Genomic DNA, 20,120 nt, shown 5'->3' with positions numbered 1-20,120 from the left:
TAGAAAACCCTAAAGACTCCACCCAAAAACAACTAGAACTGATAAATGAATTCAGTAAGGTTGCAAGTTACAAAATCAACATACAGAAAGGGTACCTGGTGGTGCTCAGTCGGTTAAGTGTCCGACTTCGGCTCAGGTCATGATCTCCTGGTTAGATTCCTGAGTTTGAGCCCCGCATCCGGCTCTGTCCTGATAGCTCACAGCCTGGAGCCTGCTTCAATTGTGTGTTTCCCTCTCTCTCTGCCCCTCCATCACTCATATGCACATGCACGCTCTCTCTCAAAAAATGAACATTAAAAAAAAATCAATATACAGGAATCTGTTGCATTTCTGCACACTAATACTGAAACAGAAGAAAGAGAAATTAAGAAAACATTTCTATTAACAATTACACCAAAAATAATAAAATATCTAGGAATAAACTTAAACGAAAGAGTGAAGAACCCGTACTCTAAAAACTATAAAACACTGATGAAAGAAATTGAAGATGACACAAATAAATGGAAAGTTATTCCATGCTCACAGACTGGAAGAACAAACATTGTTAAAATTTCCATAGGACCCAAAGCAATCTACAGAATTTTAATGCAATCCCTATCAAAATACCAAGAGCATTTTTCACAGAACTAAAACAAATAATCCTAAAATTTGTATGGATACACCAAAAACCCAAATAACCAAAGCAATCTTGAAAAAGAAAAATGAGGGGCACCTGGGTGTCTCAGTCAGTTAAGGGTCTGACTTTTGGTATTGGTTCAGGTCATGATCTCACACTTCATGAGATCGAGCCCCACATCGAGCCCGCTTGGGATTCTCTCTTCTTCTCTCTCTGTCCCTTCCCCACTTGTACTCTTTCTCTCTCAAAATAAGTACATAAACTTAAAAAGGAAAAGAAAAAGAAAAGGAAAACAAAACTGGAGGTACCACAATCCCAGATTTCAAGATACACTCCAAAGCTATAGTAATCAAAACAGTATGGTACTGGCACAAAAAAAGACATATGGCTCAACGGAACAGAATAGAGAGCTCAAGTATAAATCCATGATTATATGGTCAATTAATCTACAACGAAAGAGGGAAGAATATGCAGTCTGTTCAACAAATGGTCTTGGGAAAACTGGACAGCTATATGCAAAAGAGTGAAACTAGACCACTTTCTTATACACAAAAATTAACTCAAAATGTATTAAAGACCTAAATGTGAGATCTGAAATCATAAAAATCCTAGAAGAGAGCACAGGCAGTAATTTCTCCAACAATGGCTACAGCATCATTTTTTTTAGATATGCCTCCTAAATAAGGGAAACAAAAGCAAAAAAAATAAAACACAAAAAACAAACCCCAAAACTACTGGGACTACAACAAAATAAAAAGTTTCTGCACAGCAGAAGAAACAACAAAATTAAAAGGCAACCCACTGAATGGAAGAAGATATTTGCAAATGACACATCTGACAAAGGGTTAGGATTCAAAATATATAAAGAATTTACACAACTCAACACCAAAAACACAAATAACCCAATTAAAAATGGGCAGAAGACATGAACCAGACATTCTCCAAAGAAGACATACAGATGGCCAACAGACATTTGAAAAGATGCTCAACATCACTAAATATCAGGGAAATGCAAATCTAAACCACAATGAGTGATCACCTCACACCTGTCAGAATGACTAAAATCAACAGCACAAGATTGTTGTGTTGGTGAGGATGTGGAGAAAAAGGAACCCTCTTGCACTGTTGGTGGGAATGCAAACTGGTGGAGTCACTGTGGAAAACAGTCTGGAAGTTCCTTAAAAAATTAAAAATTGAACCATAATATTCAGTAATTCCACTACAGGGTATTTACCCAAAGAATATCAAAACACTAATTTGAAAAGATAAATGCACCCCTATGTTTATTATAGCATTAGTTACAAAAGCCGAATTATGGAAGCAACCATCAAGTGCCCATTGATAGACGAATGGATAAGAAGATGTGGTATATAAACACAATAGAATTTTGTGTCATAAAAAAAGAAAGAAATCTTGCCATTTGCAACGAGATGGGTAGATCTAGAGACTATAATGCTAAGGGATGTAAGTCAAAGAAAGACATATACCTATGATTTCACTCGTGTGGAATTTAAGAAACAAAACACAGGAACAAAGAAGAGACAAACAAACAAAACAGACTCTTAAATATAGAGAACAAAATACAGAGAACAAACTGGTGGTTACCACAGGGGAGATGGGTGGAGGGTGGTGAAACAGGCGAAGGGGATTAAGAGTACACTTATCTTGATGAGCATGGAGTAATGTATAGAATTGCTGAATCACTGTATTGTACCCCTGAAACTAATATAACACTACATTAATTATGCTGGAATTTTCAAAAAATAAAGTATCAGCTTCACCTTCCCCAATTCTATGACACGTCCTTTTAAAGCAGGGAGCCTATTTTATAAATATGTTTGTATTCCATGTATTTTCTACACCGTTTTGCACATATTATACTGACGGTGATAACTACACAGGTCTTCTCAAAGAACTTGGTGAATACAGGATTTTTTTTTGTTTAATTTTTTGAGAGAGAGAGAGAGAGAGAGAGAAAACATGCACGCGAGCCGGGGAGAGGGGAAGAGGGAAAGAATCTTTTTTTTTTTTTTTTTGAAAGAATCTAAAGCAGGGTGCACGTTCAGTGTGGAGCCCAATGCGGGGCTTGATCCCACAACCCTGGGATCAAGACTTAAGCCAAAATCAAGAGTCCTATGCTCAACAGACTGAGCCACCCAGGCACCCCGTGAATGCAGAATTTTTAAACAACATGTAAAGGTAGCCAGTTTCCGTGGGACTTAAAATAAATTTCTTTTTAACTTTCTTTTTTAATATTTATTCTTGAGAGAGAGAGAGAGAGCAGGAGCAGGGTAGAGAGATGGGGGGAGACACAGAATCTGAAGCAGGCTCCATGCTCCCAGCTGTCAGCACAGAGCCCAACCCAGGGCTCAAACTCACGAACTTCGAGATCATGACCTGACCTGAAGTCAGAGGCTTAACCAACTGAGCCACTGAGGCGCCCCAGTTTCCTTTTTTTTTTTAAAGGTTTATTTTTTTTTTTTTTATTTTTTGAGAGAGACAGCAAGAGTGAGTGAGGGAGAGGCAGAGAGAAAAGGAGACAGAGGATCCCAAGTGGGCTCTGTGCTGACAGTAGCAAGCCCGACTTGGGGCTTGAACTCACAAACTTTGGGATCATGACCTAAGCCAAAACGGGAGGCTTAACTGAGTCACCCAGATGCCCCAATCCTGCCAGAGTTTACCATAAAGACATCAACATACGGAAAGAATAAATCTATTTAGTATTTATTAAACCCTACTAAATTCCTACCACTCTTCCTGGTGATTAGGGGAGGTCAACGAATTTTGCATTCTCTGCCCTTTTGAGAAACAATATAAAAATGCTGGAGGTCAGCCGGAGGGTCTCAGACCCATTTGAGAGTCTGAAGAAAGCTTTAAGACTTTTAAGAAATGCAGGAGATTAGGAGAATATCTTCATGACCTTGGGGTAGAGAAAGCATTCTTAACCAAGGGTGACAGAGAGGGAAGAAGGCCACTAACAGTTAAGAGAAAGATTCATAAATACATCTGCATTAAAATTAAGAATTTCCACATCAAAAGAAAGTATAATGAAAACTTTAAAAATAAGCTGCAGAGTGGAAGAAGACATTTGCAACACATGCAACAAACAAAAGTTGAGATTCCTTGAGTCAGAACTCCAACAAATCAATAAAAATGACAGACAAAACCAGGATATATTTATGCAGTGAAAATAAACTACAAGTGCACATAACAATATGAATAAATCTCACAAACAGTATTGAGTGAAAAGAGTGTAACACTAAAGAATACATATCGGATGGTTCCACTCATATGCAGGTTTTTTTTTCAATGTTTATTTTTTGAGAGAGACAGAGCACAAGCAGGGAAGGGGCAGAGAAAGAGGGAGACACAGAATCCAAAACAGGCTCCAGGCTGAGCTGTCAGCACAGAGCCCGACCCGGGGCTTGAACTCACAAACCCAGGAAATCATGACCTGAGCGGAAGTCGGAGCCACCCAGGCGCCCCATTAGTCATATGAAGTTTTAAAATAAGTAAACCAACATTGTATAGAAATACATATGTGTATGTATATGCATACAGGTAAGACCATACAGAAAAGCAAGGAAACAATAATCGCAAAAGTCAAAATTTAAGTTCGTTCCCTCAAGGGGAAGGAAGGGACCAGGACCAGGAGGGATCAGATCTGCTTCTAAGGAACTGACAATATTCTATTTCTTGACTTGGGCACAGGTTACAGGAGTTTCACTTTATAATTTACAGGTTTTATATGCTCTTCTGAATGTACATTGCAAAAGTAAATAAACACACCTTCACAACCACACCTAAGTTTAGCAGGGAAAGAAGGAGTTCACAGACTCCCTTAAGTCCATAAACCCCAAATGTATGGTGTCAAGTTATGTGAGATCAAAGAAAAAATCTAGATTGTAAAATGGTGGGGGAGGGAGGAAGTCTGAGAACTGGAGAGGTGAAAGATTAGAAAAACAGATGTTAAGCAGAAGAAACATTAAACTTCTGGGTCAGTTCACACTCTCACTTGGATAGAGAACAACATCTAGCACAACTGTAACTAACAAATGCCCAAGCTTGGTAAGGAATGCGATGGTGTCTGAAAACCACAGTTAACTAATGAGGGGAAAGAGGAGGACAGCCTCTAAAGAAATGTGAACTACTAAATAATGTATCCGGAAAAAAGAAGACCAAATGTTGCAAGTTTAACCCTCTGCCCACTCTATAATCTGTCCTTCACCCCTTAATGGAGTCAAGGCATATTACGTGGTTAGAAACTGCAAACACCAATTTCTGAGTGAAAGCGTAGCAAAGTATTACCACAGAATCTAGAAAAGCTTCTGCCAGCCTTGGAATAAATACACATATTGCAACTAAATGATGAACACATATCTGGAGCATATCTAGTCTGACCTCCAACATCCTTCACAGCTCTTCACAATACAGTCCATTTTGAGACAAAGTGAAGCGTTTTGGTGAAGGAAGCAGTAGGAATCAAAGGCAGCCTATGCTGTTTAAATCAGCAATTCAACAGAGGTCCATCTTTGTAAAGTTTTTTCATTGTATTCTCGCAAGAAATATTAATTCATATCCAGCAATTACCCATTATTTCATTAGTCTGGATTATACTAAACTATCAATTGTTTTCAAAACAACTAGTATTCATGCATAAAATCAAATGCCTTATTTTGATGGAAAATCCTAGTGATGGGCACAAAGAATTATTTTTAAGGTTCCAAGCTCCTACCAAGAGCATCAAATTGACAATTTATGTTCCATCAAATTCTCTCCTTTCACCCCTTCTATCCCTCATTGTTTCCTCACAGACCTGTTATCTTCTAATTCTCCAACTTTCAGGCTAAGGGAGCCACACAGAAAAGCTTCCCCATGACTTGGTGGAATGTTTACTAGGTTCCAATTTCCAAAGAGGCTTTAATGAATCGTTCTCATCTGAATCCTTCTCACTTCTCTATCTCCCTCTTGTTGTCAGCTCCCTAGGATTGCTGTCACTCTAGTTTGCAGATACATGGCTTATCCAGTTGAAACCAAAGGCCAAAGAACTTCCTCTCCACTATGCTTGACTGAAAAACTGCCCCAGGAAGAGGGAAGGGGTGTGGATCCACACATTCACTCCACCACTTAAGTTCCAAACTATCGATCCGAGCCGCCTTCGTGCACCCAAAAAACATTTTAAAAACCCACAAAAGTAACTATAGACTCAGCAATGAGTCTCAGTCCAAATGAACTGCCTTTTGGCAGGCTACCTCCTGGACTGGTTGGGGGCTCACCTAAAAACTCAAAAGCAAGTGCTATAGAGATTATGGTGAGCTCGGGCGGTGGGGGGTAGGGAATAATCAAAGGTCCGAAGTTCAGGAGACAGGAAACCAGCCCTGACTATCAGCACGAGGTTCGACCAGGTAGCCGCAGCGCAGGCAAACCCGACGGGAGGGGTGTCGTCCCCCGAGACTGCCAGACCCAGAGAATTCTTCGCCGGCTTCTGACTCATCTAGAGATAAGTAATCACCCGGGCCCAAATCAGGAGCTCCTGATTTACTGCGTACGAAACACCTGTAGTTTCGGCTCCGGGACCACTAGCAGGTAGAGAGACCAGTTTGAATTTCCTCGGGCTCGGCCCGCAAGTGAGGATGAGGATGGAAAAGCCACACTACTCTCCCTGCGTCTCGCCGCGCAGTTAAAGGAGCCCGCCCCAACCGGGCGGGTGAGGGAGCCACCGCAGTCCCGGGCAGGACCCGCGCGGCCCCGGGGCGCCCGTCCCCCCCTACTCCGCGCCCCCTCGCGCTCCCCGCGCCCCTCACCTGCGGCCGAGTGGCCGGACAGCGCACGGCCCCGGGCGCGGCGCGGGCCCCCGAGCTCGCGGCGCTCGCGCAGCTCTTCCTCCTCGTCCTCCCGCCGCCGGCCCTCAGCCATGGACGAGGCGCGGAGACGCAGCCCCGGAACGGCGAGCGAGCCGTGGGCCTTGGTGCTGGATCCGCGAGCACCCGGCGCTGCACGCCAGCGCCCTCGGGCCCCGGGGGAGGCGGCGGCTACCACCTCTGCGGACTCCACCTGCAGCCCGCGGGGGAGCGGCCGAGCTCGAGCCGGTTTCCCCGCCTCCTCGCGGCGCACCGGCGGCCTCCTTCTCCCAGCTTTCTCTCTCCCACTCTCTTCCCCCTTCCTCCTTCCCTTCCCCGCCCCGCAGAGTTGGAGCCGGGATGGGGCGGGTTGTGGCCGGGCCTCGCCTCCTCGGGGAGGGGTTACCGCCTCTGGGACCGCCCCATAGCCACACGCTAGAACCGCCTGCTCGACCAAAACAAACGTGTACAAAATACATAAATAGGATAGGAAGGGGAAAAGAGGAGGTGGCGTGGCCTCTTCCTGCCCTTTCACAACATCCCGGTGTCAACAGGAAACCCATTTGCTATACACTTAAACAAAGTAGGGGGAGGGGGAGGCGAAGGAGGAGGAGGAGGAAGAAGAAGAAGAAGAACAACAACAACAACAACAGCAGCAACAACAACAACAACAGAAGAAGAACCTTCCCGGGGCTGGACGTGGAGAGACCGGTCCGCTGGGAGCCCTGAACTCGGGAACAAGTTTTGCTTGAGCAAACTCTCAAGCCTATGAGCTGCACGCTTTTTTCTTTTCCTCTCTTTTCACCTTTTTAAATGGAGCCTCTCCAGAACACAGAGGATTTTTGGGGCAGTGAAATGATTCTGTATGATATTGTAATGGTGAATACATATCAATATATTTGTCCAAACTCATACGCGTGCAACACCCAATGAATCCCGATGTAAACCGTGGGCTTTGGGTGATTATGATGTGTCAGTGTAGGTTCCTCAATTGTAACAAATGGATCTCTCTCTGGGGATGTTGATGATGAGGGAGGCTGTGCCTAGGGGAGTGAAATCTCAGTCTTCAGCTCAATTTTGCTATACACCTAAAACTGCTCTAAAATATAGAGCCTAATTTAAAAAGAGATTTTTATTTTTTAATCCCAGCCTCACTGGATTCTAGTTATCTTAGAGTTGGGAAGTGACCACAATCCCTGGAGGAAAATGGCTTTAAGAGCCATGTACCTGATTATTTGTTGGGAGGTGATTTGGTGAGGTGTCAGGAGCACTGGTGCTGGAGTCAGAAACTAATTTGAAGCACTTAGCTGCCAGACCTACCCCTGTGAACGTTTTTGAAAGATGAAAAGAACTGTGTAAGAAAGGTATTGTGTGTATCTCTGTATAGTACACATCTTAGGTTCAGGACTTGCACGTACACACATTTTCAAAGAGAGGGGCAGATCCTGGAATCTCAGAAAAAGAAACCCAAGCGACAAGCAGGTACGTTGCCTCGACATGAACTGGTAGGAAACTCCCTGGTGGAATAAACAGGGCTTTATCTCCAGCCTCTTGCTCTATTTCTGAGAGATTGTGAGAGTTTGTGATGTTCAGCATGTGAGAGAGAAAAAGAAAGGGAGAAAAGGGTCACTGAAAATAGAATTGCTTGCCATAGCTGAGCGCTGTCTCTTTGCCTTTTCAATAGTAGTTGTTGCTGCCTGAGAAAATCTTTCTGCTTTTAGGCTGATAAGAACCACAATCGATTTCGTGGAATTGAGGTCAAATCCACAAGTAAAAATTTTATTATTGCATAAGCAGTTAAATAAGTAGACACCTTGAGAATTTGAAATTACACTAGGAAAAAAAAATTTCTGGGCCTGTCGGGTTGTTGTCAGTGTTTGGGTTCACTTTGAGTGAAAGCCTGCTTCTCACTTACCTTCAAGGATTAAGAATCACTTGGAGGCCCCTACTCTGACAACAATACAGCTTCACTAAACTCTTGGGAGTCAGTCTCTGATGTGACTCAGATTCTTAGTTTGAAAAGGCCTGAATGTGTTCTGGATCTCCCATCCAATCAGACCCTCAGGAGCCCACATCCTTCTTTCAGAGTGCACTTGACATCCAGCAAACATTTGTGAGAGCCAGCGTGTGCCAAATACCACACTAAGTGCTCTGGGGAGACTCAAAAGAGAGAAAGAAATATTTACTTTCAGGCCCTATGGTAAGTTTTTTCATACAGGTGTTGTCATTTTATTTATTTTTATTTTTTAACATAAAATTTACTCTCTTAATCATTTTTTTTAATGTTTATTTATTTTTGAGAGAGACAGGGTGTGCATGGGGGAGGAGCAGAGAGAGAGAGGGAGACACAAAATCTGAAGCAGGCTCCAGGCGCTGAGCCATCAGCACAGAGCCCCACGCGGGGCTAGAACTCACAAGCTGTGAGATCATGACCTGAGCCGGAAGTCGGCCACCCAACCGACTGAGCCACCCAGCTACCCCTTAACCATTTTTTTAGAATAGGCTCCATGCTCAACATGGGGCCAAACTCATGACCCTGAGATGGAGAAATCACATGCTCCACCAACTGAGCCAGCCAAGCACCCCGGTTTTCTCATTTTAAATGAACAAAACATATTCCCTATTCCCCAATGACAGATAAAGATTCATCCAGTTGACTACAAAACAAGGCAAAATTTGGTAAATTCTATAGTAAAGATATGATCTGAGATAAGGGTGCCAAGGTAATTCAACAGAAAAGAATTATATTACAACAGAAAGGAAATATATTCTTATATTCAGAATATATAAAGAACTAGGGGTACCTAGGTAGCTCAGTCAGTTAAGCATCTGACTTCAGCTCAGGTCATGATCTTGGGGTTCATGGGTTCAAGCCCTGCATCAGGCTCTGTGCTGACAGCTCAGAGCCTGGAGCCTGCTTCGATTCTGTGTCTCCCTCTCTCTGCCCCTCCCCCATTCACACCTCCCTCTCTCTCTCTCTCTCTCTCTCTCTCTCAAAAATAAATAAACATTTTAAAAAAAGAATATATAAAAACTTACAACTCAAACAGTTTTTAAAAATTAGCTCAATTTAAAGATGGATATACTCCAAAGAAGATACACAAATGGCCAATAAGAACATGAAAGATGTTCAACGTCAATAGTAATTAGGGAATTGTAAGTCAAAATCTTGATGAAACATTACTTCACACCTCCTAGGATGGCTAAGATAAAAATATAGATAATAATAAGTGTTGATAAGAATGTGGAGATATTACAACCCTCATACATAGGTGGCAGGAATGTAAAATGGTGCAGCCACTTTCAAAAACAAATTGGCAGTTCCTCAAAAAGTTAAACATAGAGTTACCTTTTTTTTAAATGTTTATTTACCTTTGAGAGAGAGAGAGAGAGAAAAAAAAATGTGTGTGCGCTCGTGCATGTGAGGGAGGAGCAGAGAGAGGGAGACAGAGGCTCTGTGCCAACAGCAGACAGCCCAATGTGGAGCTTGAACTCACAAACCACGAGATTATGACCTGAGCCAAAATCAGATGCATAACCGACTGAGCTGCCCAGGTGCCCCTAGGGCTACCACTTAATGCAGCAATTCTATTTGTAGGTATATGCCCCAAAGAAATGAAAACACATCCATACAAAATATTGTTCACGAATGCTCATAGTGGCGTTCTTCATAATAGCCCAAAAGTGAATACAACTAAATGTTCATCAATTAGTGAATGGACAAAGAAAATGTGGAATACCCATACAATGCAATATTATTTAGCCATAAAAATGAATGAAGTACTGCTACATGCTACAACATGGATGAACCTCGAAAACATTGTGCTAGGTTAAAGAAGACAGAGACAAAAGACTGCTGTGATGTATTATTCTGTTTACATGAAATGTCCACAGTAGGTTAAGCCATAGAGACAGAAAGTAGATCAGAGCTGCGAGGGCAGAGGAGAAAGGGGAGTTGCAGCTAATAGGTACAGGATTTCTTTTTGAGGTCAGGATAATACCATAAAATCAGATAGTGGCAATGGTTGCACAACTCTGTGAATGTACTAAGGGATAAATTTTATGATATGTAAATTTTATGTCAATAAGGCTGTTATTTAAATGTCTATGTATAAATATAAATATATATATATATCACCATAAAAGCACAGAAAATAAGGACCAGTGAGAGCACTGCACTCTGAAGTCATCATTTTAAAGTAGAGAAACCAGATGGGAGTTACAAGTAATAACAATTTAATCATATAAAAGAAAACCAAAGGCGTGGCCAGCTAGCAACTAAATAAACATGCCGAAACATTCTACTCACCCAAGTGACACAAGAGCCAAACCCATAGAGGGAAAATGTTAAGAAACTTGGAATGCAAATTTACAGACTTAAGAGAACACGATTCACCATCAAAGCTTTAAGGTATTAAATTTTTTTTTTTTTTTGTAAAAGGTATTGAAAAAGAGCCCCGATTATAAAGGAAATGTTCTTTCCTTCTCACTTTAGATATATAGCCTGTAACAAAACGGTGTATTGAATAGAATGCTACCAAAAAGTAAGAATATACTATATCAATACATATGTAGCACAGTGCTTGGCCAATAGAAGACATAATAAATGTTTGTTTAATGACTGAATGAATAGAATTCCTTTTCATAATTCATTTTTCCTGCTGAATCACCAGAAGGCATGAGTCTCAAGGCCTTTAACTTAAATAAAAAGTAAGTATTTGTAATTTAAAATTTATAGCGGAAGACCTCAAAAAAGAAAAAGCAAGGATGGACAGAGGTATATAGTATCTTCAAAGTTTGTTTCTTAAAATATCCGAACCAACTATGACAGAATTTTAAGATTCATTAAAGTATGATGGTGATTTAATGAGTGTTAACTGGGGGTGCCTGGGTGGCTCAGTCGGTTGAGTGAACGACTCATGATCTCGCGGTCCGTGAGTTCGAGCCCCGCGTCGGGATCTGTGCTGACAGCTCAGAGCCTGGAGCCTGTTTCAGATTCCGTGTCTCCCTCTCTCTGACCCTCCCCCATTCATGCTCTGTCTCTCTCTGTCTCAAAAATAAATAAACATTAAAAAAAAAATGTAGTGAGTGTTAACCGTATTCTCCACATTTTCTGTCTGCTTTTCATTATATTAAAAGAATTAAAAAGCAAAGTGTAGTAAACTGCGGTAGCTATAGTTTCTGTTTTCTAGTGCATTCTCCTAGTGATAGATAGCTTGTGGAAATGGCCCCATTTCTTTATGTGTCCCTCTTCCTATACTTTACAATGTGACTTTGTATCCCCTTCAGCAAGATGTGGTTCCCTACCCAATGAAGTTGGGCCGGCTTTCAGATATGCTCTGGCCAAAAGAATATGGCAAAAATGACAGTGTGTGACTTCCACGTCCTCAAGAGGCCCTGCTTGCTTCAGCTTGCTCTCTCGAGAGCCTTTTACCACCATGTGAGCAAGCCGAGGTGAGAGGACCAGGGAACAAGATGCTATGTGAGGGAAAGACCCGTTGTCCCAGTGGAAGCCACCTCGACCAGCCCATAGCCAACAACCCCCAAAGCTGAGACAGAAGCCAATTGCAACCGGCAGAACTGCCTATCTGTGCACCAGCTGACTGCAGACACATAAGTGACCTCAGACCAAAACTTGCCCGGCTGGCCTCTAACCTCATAAGCAGTAAGACATGCTTAATGTTTCACGTTGCTGAGGTTTGGTGGTGGTTTGTCATGCAGCATGTGCTGGTTTGGGATCCTCTGCAATCAGTCACTGAAATAGAATTAGAGGTGCAAGAAATTTATTTGAGAGGAACATCTGTGAAAAGGAGAAGGGAGACAAATACTGAACAAAGGGAACCACTACACAGACCTGACAAAGCCTCTGCTGGTCCAGGCATGTAAATGAACAGGCCCTTGCTCAGTCACTAGCTAAGGCTGCTTGGAAGCTGAGGCAGACACTGAAGAAGCTACCAACCAGAGGCTGTCAGCTTACCACTTCTTCATACGTGGGCAGCAAGAGCTTTCTGGAAGGGAGCAGCACCTCTCTGTGTCTGCCATGGTTCAATCCTTGTCCCATGCAAATCTACTTCTCCATCCACATGCAGGAGTAGCTCAGGTTAACCACCGTCACTGCACTTGGTCTTAGGGCCTGCACTAGCTGTCCTAGCCTCTCTTCTCCACTATCCATTCTAGATCCCTCTTTCCCTCGGCTACCACCTCTGCTGGTCTTGATGGCTTACCAACCTTTCATGATCAGGTTGTCTTAGCCCCTAGGAATCATATCCTTCTCAGTCTGGGGTTGTTTCACTTGTCTGTTCACAATTACAGTTGACCAAAGGAGAACCAAGAAGATGACCAAGTGGGTCATCTGAGTTCTGAACATAAGCCTCTCTGTTCCCATTATGTAAATTCAGCCTTACCTCCCGCTGTTGATCAGAGTTAATTCTCCCTGCCACAGTGGTCAGTATTCTCACCTGCTGGCCTCTGGCTACAAGGGGCTCAAAGTGCCCAGATGATAGTCATAGTTCGTAATTCAATTGGACCCTTGTTGTAGCCTCTGGTGAAAGCATGCCTCTAATGACAACCAGTACCTCTAATCCTATAGAGCCCAAGAAGCATAACTCAGTAGATTATTGGGAGTGATGGTAAGTGAGGCCGCTCCTGTTCCCACCCCCTCATTTCCAGACCCACATATTCTTCTGATTGGAGACATAGCACCACCAAAAGAAAGATCTCTGATATAATGTGTATACTGCATTTTTATGGGTTAATCCCCTCTTCATAGGGTACAGCCTCCAACTTTGCACTTCAGCTATGGCTTTCTTCACGGGAATACATGTACATATACCTCTATATGTACATACACACATGCATACATATATATACATATATACACACATACATATACATATGTGTGTGTGTAAGTATGTATGAAACTAGAGTAAGAAACTAGAGTAAGAAGAGTACTTTTTTTTTTTTTAAAAGTACTATTGCATCCATCAAAAACAAATCCATAAAGCATGTGGGCATAAAATCCAAATCTCTCAAAGTCACATTCATGGAACAAGCGATTATTATTAGTCCCTCTCTTCAAATAAAAATGAAGCCTATATTGCAAAATCAAGACCAGGGCTCTCAGGAGCTGTAGCTTCAGGTTCAAAACATAATAAAATACATGAAAGTGTCAAAAATGAGAGTTCATTTCCTGACAGAAGGACATTTTTATTCAAATTCTTGACACATCTGAAAAAGAGAAATGTTAGTGCTTTATATACAGTGACCTAGAGCTTCTAATAGCCTTCGGCCAAGTGAAATTGTAATCCTTTTCCTTCATCACTTCATTGTCTTTATTCCTGTCTACATTTTAACTTCTCAAAAATTTCTTCTTTCCTTCCTCCCTCCTTTCTTTCAGTTTGTCCATATCTTTCACTTTATTTTTCCTTGGCAATTTCTTTGGTTTTCTTAATTGTTGTGTGCCTCAGTTTCCTCCTCTGTAAAATAGGGACAATAATAATGGCTATCTCACAAGAGACTTGTGAGGATTAAAGTGAGTTAATATATTAGTTTGTTGAGGCTGCCATAATAAACTACCATAAACTGAGTGGCTTAGACAACAGAAATTTATTGTCTCACTGTTCTGGAGTCTAGAAGTCCAAGATGAATGTGTTGGGAGGGCTGAACCCTGTCTGAAGGTTCTAGGGAACTATCTATTCCAGGCATCTCCCCATGCTTCATGTAGTTCCTTGGCTTGTGGCTGTGTAACTCCAGTCTTTACATGGTGGTCTCCCTGTGTACATTGGACACATATCTCTGTGTCCAATTTTCACCTTTTTTTTAAAAGTTTATTTATTTATTTTTGAGGGAGAGAGAGACAGAGAGAGAGAGAGAGAGAGAGCATGAGCAAGGGAGGGGCAGAGAGAGAAAGGGAGACATAGAATCCGAAGTAGGCTCCAGGCTCCAACTTGTCAGCACAGAGCCTGACACAGGGCTCGAACTCACAAACCGCAAGATCATGACCTGAGCTGAAGTCAGACGCTTAACCGACTGAGCCACCCAGGTGCTCCTGAACTTCACCTTTTTATAAGGACACCAGTCTTATTGGATTAGAGGCTCACCCTATACCAGTATGACCTCATCTTAAATAATTATATCTGTAGCTACTCTGTGAGCAAATAAGGTCACATTCTGGAGGTAGTGGGACTTTAACACAGGAATTAGGTGGAGGTGAGTGACACAATTCAACTCATGATACATATGTAAAGAACTTAGAACAGTTCTGGAACATAAAAGGCACAATGTAAATATTTGCTATTTATTGAGTGCATATTATGTGTGGAGCACTGTGCTAGGTACTGAGAATGTGACAGTAAAGCAGACACTGGTCTATTCCTCAAGGACCTTGTGATTTAATAAGATCCAAGGCAGAGATGACAGGGTGACTATCATCCCAGTTTGCTTATACATGGCTGTGGACTGGGGAATGATAGGTGGTTCCTGGGACCTAGAACTTTCAGTGCAAATATTAGCAAAGTCCAGGGCAAATCAGGCCAAGTCATTTACCCTGGAAGTGGGCAAGATAGGAGGATATATGATATAAGAGAGAACAGAGAAGAAGCACAGTGGCAGGAACTGCTTGTTTCCTCCAATATCTGTTATCTCCTTAGTGTTTGGTCATCAACAATAAAGACTACGTTGTCCAGTGTTCCATGACACCAGGCATGGCCATGTGACTAAATTCTGGCCAATGGGAAATGGTGTGTGCCAAGTCAGAGAAATGTTTTAAAGAAAAGAGGCATACCATTCTTCACCTCTTTCTTCTGTGGGTTAGAATTTGAGTATAATGGCTGAAACTGGAGCAGCCATCTTTAACCACAAGATGGACGCCAAATATTAACAAACTAGGAGCCTGAACCCCTGGTAATTACAGAGAAGGCATACCTATTAGACCTCAAATATCTAGAATTCATTTATGTGAGAAATAACCTTCTACTTAAAAAAAATGTTTATTTTTTGAGAGAGAGAGAGAGAGCTCATGAGAGAGGGGCAGAGGTAGAGGGAGACAGAGGATCTGACGCAGGCTCCACACTGACTGCAGAGAGCCCAATGTGGGACTTGAATCCCTGAACTCTGAGATCATGACCTGAGCTAAAGTTGGATGCTCAACCAACTGAGCCATCCAGGTGCCCCAACTTCTACTTTTTAATGCTAAGATTATTTTGGATTTTCTGGCACACAGTTAATATAATTCAATACATTACAGATATTAACCTTTGTCTTAAACAGTCATGAGAGGAGGTATGGGGGAAAGAAAGTGTTCGCACAAAAAAAAGGTCATATTTCATATCTGATAAAGGGTTAGTATCCAAAAATCTATAAAGAATTTAGCAAACTCAACACCCAAAAAACAAATAATCCAGTTAAGAAATGGGCAGAAGACATCAATAGGCATTTTTCCAAAGATGATATCCAGATGACTAACAGATACATAAAAAGATGCTCAACATCACTCATCATCAGGGAAATACAAATCAAAACTACAATGAAATATCATGTGACCTTGCCTGAAATAATCTACTCTTTTTCTCCTGCGTATAAAAGCCTCCCATTTTGTAAAGCTCCTTGGAGCTCCTTTCTATTTGCTACATGGAATGTTGTCCAATTCATGAATCAATGAATCATCGAAATAGGTCAGTCAAATCTTTAAATTCATACAATTGAATTTTTTTTAAAACAGATTTGGTGGCAGAGATGAAATCCAAAGTGAACGTCTGGTAGCATTCAGAGACTATGAGAAACACAGGAATGGTACTACAGATCCTTCTGAGTTCTGTCTTTCTCTCTGTTTCTGATAGCCATGAGTAAGTTCCTCTCAGTTCTGAGCTCTATTGTTTTTGCATCAAGATCCTGATCTAATTGGCTTTCTGGTCAGTTCCACATTGGGAGCTGCTGGTAGTTCAGGGTGCAATTATCATGTAATTGATGGAAACCCTCAGCCCTTGATTCTCTCCTAAGATCCAGGTGGGAACTGCTGATAGGAGTTCATGGTTACCCGTTTATGTGGAGCCCCCCATCCACAGCACCCATTTGTTGAGGTATGCTCGTTCAATCCTTCCTCTGTTCTAACTTCCAAGGTGGGAAGGTCCTTCTATCAGCAAGAATGCATTAACATCTCTTGGTTATTACCACCATATTAAGGTGCACATGTTTGTCTTGTTTTGTGTAGATAAAGGCTATTGCTAGTGGGAATCTTAGAAGCAGTCACGATATTGGCAGGCACAGATCAAGTACTTAAAAGCTGTGAGAGTACTTGCCACCTAACTGGAAGACTCCTGTGTTAGGATAAGTTGGTCACAGAATGCCTTAGGTTGACACTGGATTATCCACTAGCCTCAAGAAAATTTACATACAATGAGGTACGTTGTAAAACATCACACAGTTTCTAGCCCAGTGCCATAACCTTATTAGGTGTTATATCCAAGAGAGCCAAAGGCATAGATAGATAGATAGATCCTTAAAGTCCAAAGAATCAAGTATACCACCTTCCAGCATACCTGCTTATTTTGTCTAAGAACTATATAGTCCCAAAAGCTATAAATATCTACAAAAATGGCAAAATCTTACTAAAAACAGTACAGATTGCAATGCCCATTATGGGGGATGTTCTAGTTAGACAAGATCATTCATTTAAGAAATGCAGTTGAGGGTGCCTGGGTTGCTCAGTTGATCTCATAGTTTGTGAAATTGAGCTCTGTATCGACTCTGCACTGAAGTGTGGAGGCTACTTGGGATTCTCTCTCTCTCTCTTTCTGCCCTTCCCCACTCATGCCTGTGCATGCACATGCTCTCTCTCTTTCTCTCTCTCTCAAAATCAACATTAAAAAAACAAAAGGAAGTTCAGTTGAAAGCATGTGTTCCCAAATTAAAGAGAATGGAATACCAATTTTAATCAGTATACAGAAGCTTCTAAAAGGCTTCAGAATTCCAAAATAGCTTCATTAAAAGATTTGTTACAAAAGGCTAATGAAAAATTAAAAACACGAGAGGTACCTAAAACAATAATAAGACCTACATGATTCCTACTGCATTCCTTTATCCTTCTTTACCTGAGTACTCATGCTTTATTAACTCTTTGTCTGAATTGACTTTCCACTCTGAAGAGACTATTAAACAGCTACCTTTAATAATAAAACTACTCAAGGTTATAGGAGATCCTCCTCAGATATCTTTTATTCCTTGGTCAAATACCAAACTAAGGGCCATAGTTAAAAAATTTCCTAAGCCCGGGGAGGATCTCCAAATGTTTTCTGAGGAATTTAGAGTCATTATTAGGGCCTATGAAACTGGGCTTCCTGATCTTTATTAGCTTCTGCATATGCTAGTAGGACCTGGGGGAGCCAAGAAATGGATGTGGGAAGCAGGATGGTGTAAACCCAAGGATGATATCTGAGATCCTTGACCTTCAAGACAGTCTCCTAACGGACCAGAAGAAGCTCGTAAAATAAGAACCAATCTTTAAAAGTCATTCCTAGAGTCTTCCCTGCCCACATTGATCTGTCTATTATTTAAACATGCAAACAAAAGAAGATGAATCTGTGGCAGACTTTAAAACCCATCTGGAAGCTCTCCTCCTGTGGCATTCCAGGTTCCATGCAATAAATGAGGTCATCTGCTCTAGCTGTTCTGTTTGTAAATGGATTATCTCCTGAGATTAGTGAATTGATAAAAAAGCAGAAAATAGGATGGGAGGCTACCAGTTTGAGTGAACTCATGACACAGCTGAGCACTTTGAAAGGACTTTGGAACAAGACTGTAGGCCAAAGTCCACTAAGCTATTGGCCTTACAGATAGAACAGACCCAAAACCATCCACCTAAAAACACTTGGGTCCCCCTCATTGCACACATCTAAGGGTCTACCATCAAAATGATGGCCTAAGGGTCAGTGCTTCATTTGCAATCAACTGGGACACTGGGGGAAAAGTCTCAAAGAGTCTTACACAAATTCTTCAACATGACTTGAATGAAGTAGCTCTGTAGTCAGAAGCTCATAATCAGAAACTGATTTAAGTTGCAACCCAAATCTTTGAGGCGTTAAAAGCAACTGTCCTTACAAATCTTTACAAAACTAACACAAAACAAAACAAAAAAAACCACCTTGTTTCAAGTTCTTTTATACCTAGTGAGTTTTGTGTTGATTCATGGCAGTAATTCTAAAATGAAAGTTGTAGGTCTCTGTATCTCTCTCACTCTCTCTCTCTCTCTCTCTCTATATATATATGTGTGTGTGTGTGTATCTATCTATCTATCTATCTATCTATCTATATGTATCTATCTATATATACATGTATCTATCTATCTATCTATCTATACATATATACTGTAGATGTATGGTAATTTTCTACCTCTGGATGGTATTACCAAAATTAATTTATAAAAGAGCTCTATTTAGTTGGCTTAAAGGTAAGTGCTTATATAGATTAAATTCTCAGAAATATAATAGAAACTAACCCAAGTGAATTTCATGTTCATGTGATCTGGGGAAATATTCAATATTAAAGCTAACTTAAAGTTTATTGATTTCATTAAAATAGACATGTCTTCAGAGTTATCAACATTAAAAATAATGCAGACATACAACTTTTATTCTACCTATGCTTGCTAAAGGTCAAATGAGTTCAGGTTATCTCCTATAAAATTTGTCAATAAGAAAAACAGCTTGGGATGGTAAATGATATTGTCTAATGTCTCATTAAGTTTTTAGTAGGATAAAGAATTTTTAAGTGAACTTTTAAAATAGTTTTCCCAAATTTTTTTGGTAACTTGAAACCTTAAGTTTTGCTAAGTTAAGTTAAATGATGAATTAAGTTAAATTTATTGAATATCTAGATCATTGTATGTATTTCCAAATATGATAAAATACTAAAGCATTTATTAGTGAACATCAGTTTATCGATTTTTTGCTTCCTTTCACAGAAGAAATGAAGATATTTGTGTCTATTAGTAAACATGTATTGTGCTCCACCAAAAAATTTACTATGAAAAACTATATGTTCCTAGAAATTATAAAAGGTGTTTATAAATTAAGGCCAAAAATAAATAAATACATAAATAAATAAATAACAGATTTGCAAAGCCACAGAATGTTAACATGAAAGAAAATTCACAATTGTTTACTTCTTTATTTTCACTAGAAATTAAGGTGTTTTTTTTTTATTTTTTTTAACGTTTATTTATTTTGGAGACAGAGAGAGACAGAGCGTGAACGGGGGAGGGTCAGAGAGAGGGGGAGACACAGAATCCGAAACAGGCTCCAGGCTCTGAGCTGTCAGCACAGAGCCCGACTCGGGGCTCGAACTCAGGGACCGCGAGATCATGACCTGAGCTGAAGTCAGCCGCTTAACCGACTGAGCCACCCAGGCACCCCCAGAAATTAAGGTTTTTAAGGATTAATAATTCTAATATGAGTGACTAAAACCACTAGAAATAAGGGAAATATCTCTGTATGCAAGGAAAGTAGGATGTGTGTTTCAGTAAAAGAAAGTATAAGGTATGGAAATGCATTTTTGTTGAGAGAAAAGAAAATAATTTTGTCCTAAAGAGAGGCTGGTTATTTCAGAATGGGAAAGAAGAAAACAGGACAAAATTTTACAAAGTTCATGGAAAAAAGAATTTTGAGAACAGA

The 20,120-nt window shown here is 40.8% G+C and overlaps 1 protein-coding gene across 2 annotated transcripts in view; it reads right to left on the bottom strand.

The window, feature by feature from the left end:
- Nucleotides 1–6,769, bottom strand: part of SH3D19 (SH3 domain containing 19) — a 178,330-nt gene extending 171,561 nt beyond the window's left edge. The window contains exon 1 of one of the 2 annotated variants that reach the window (XM_053216871.1): nucleotides 6,421–6,769. In XM_053216871.1, the coding sequence (XP_053072846.1) occupies nucleotides 6,421–6,532 (112 nt within the window). In that variant the 5' untranslated portion in view covers nucleotides 6,533–6,769. The remainder of the gene's footprint in view (nucleotides 1–6,420) is intronic. The other variant, XM_053216870.1, reaches the window with a different exon arrangement.
- Between the last annotated feature and the right edge of the window lie 13,351 nt (nucleotides 6,770–20,120).

Source organism: Acinonyx jubatus, chromosome B1 (assembly GCF_027475565.1).
Source record: "Acinonyx jubatus isolate Ajub_Pintada_27869175 chromosome B1, VMU_Ajub_asm_v1.0, whole genome shotgun sequence".
Lineage (NCBI taxonomy): Eukaryota > Metazoa > Chordata > Mammalia > Carnivora > Felidae > Acinonyx > Acinonyx jubatus.
Note: the sequence above shows the minus strand (reverse complement) of the source record. Positions and strands in the feature narration are given on the sequence as shown.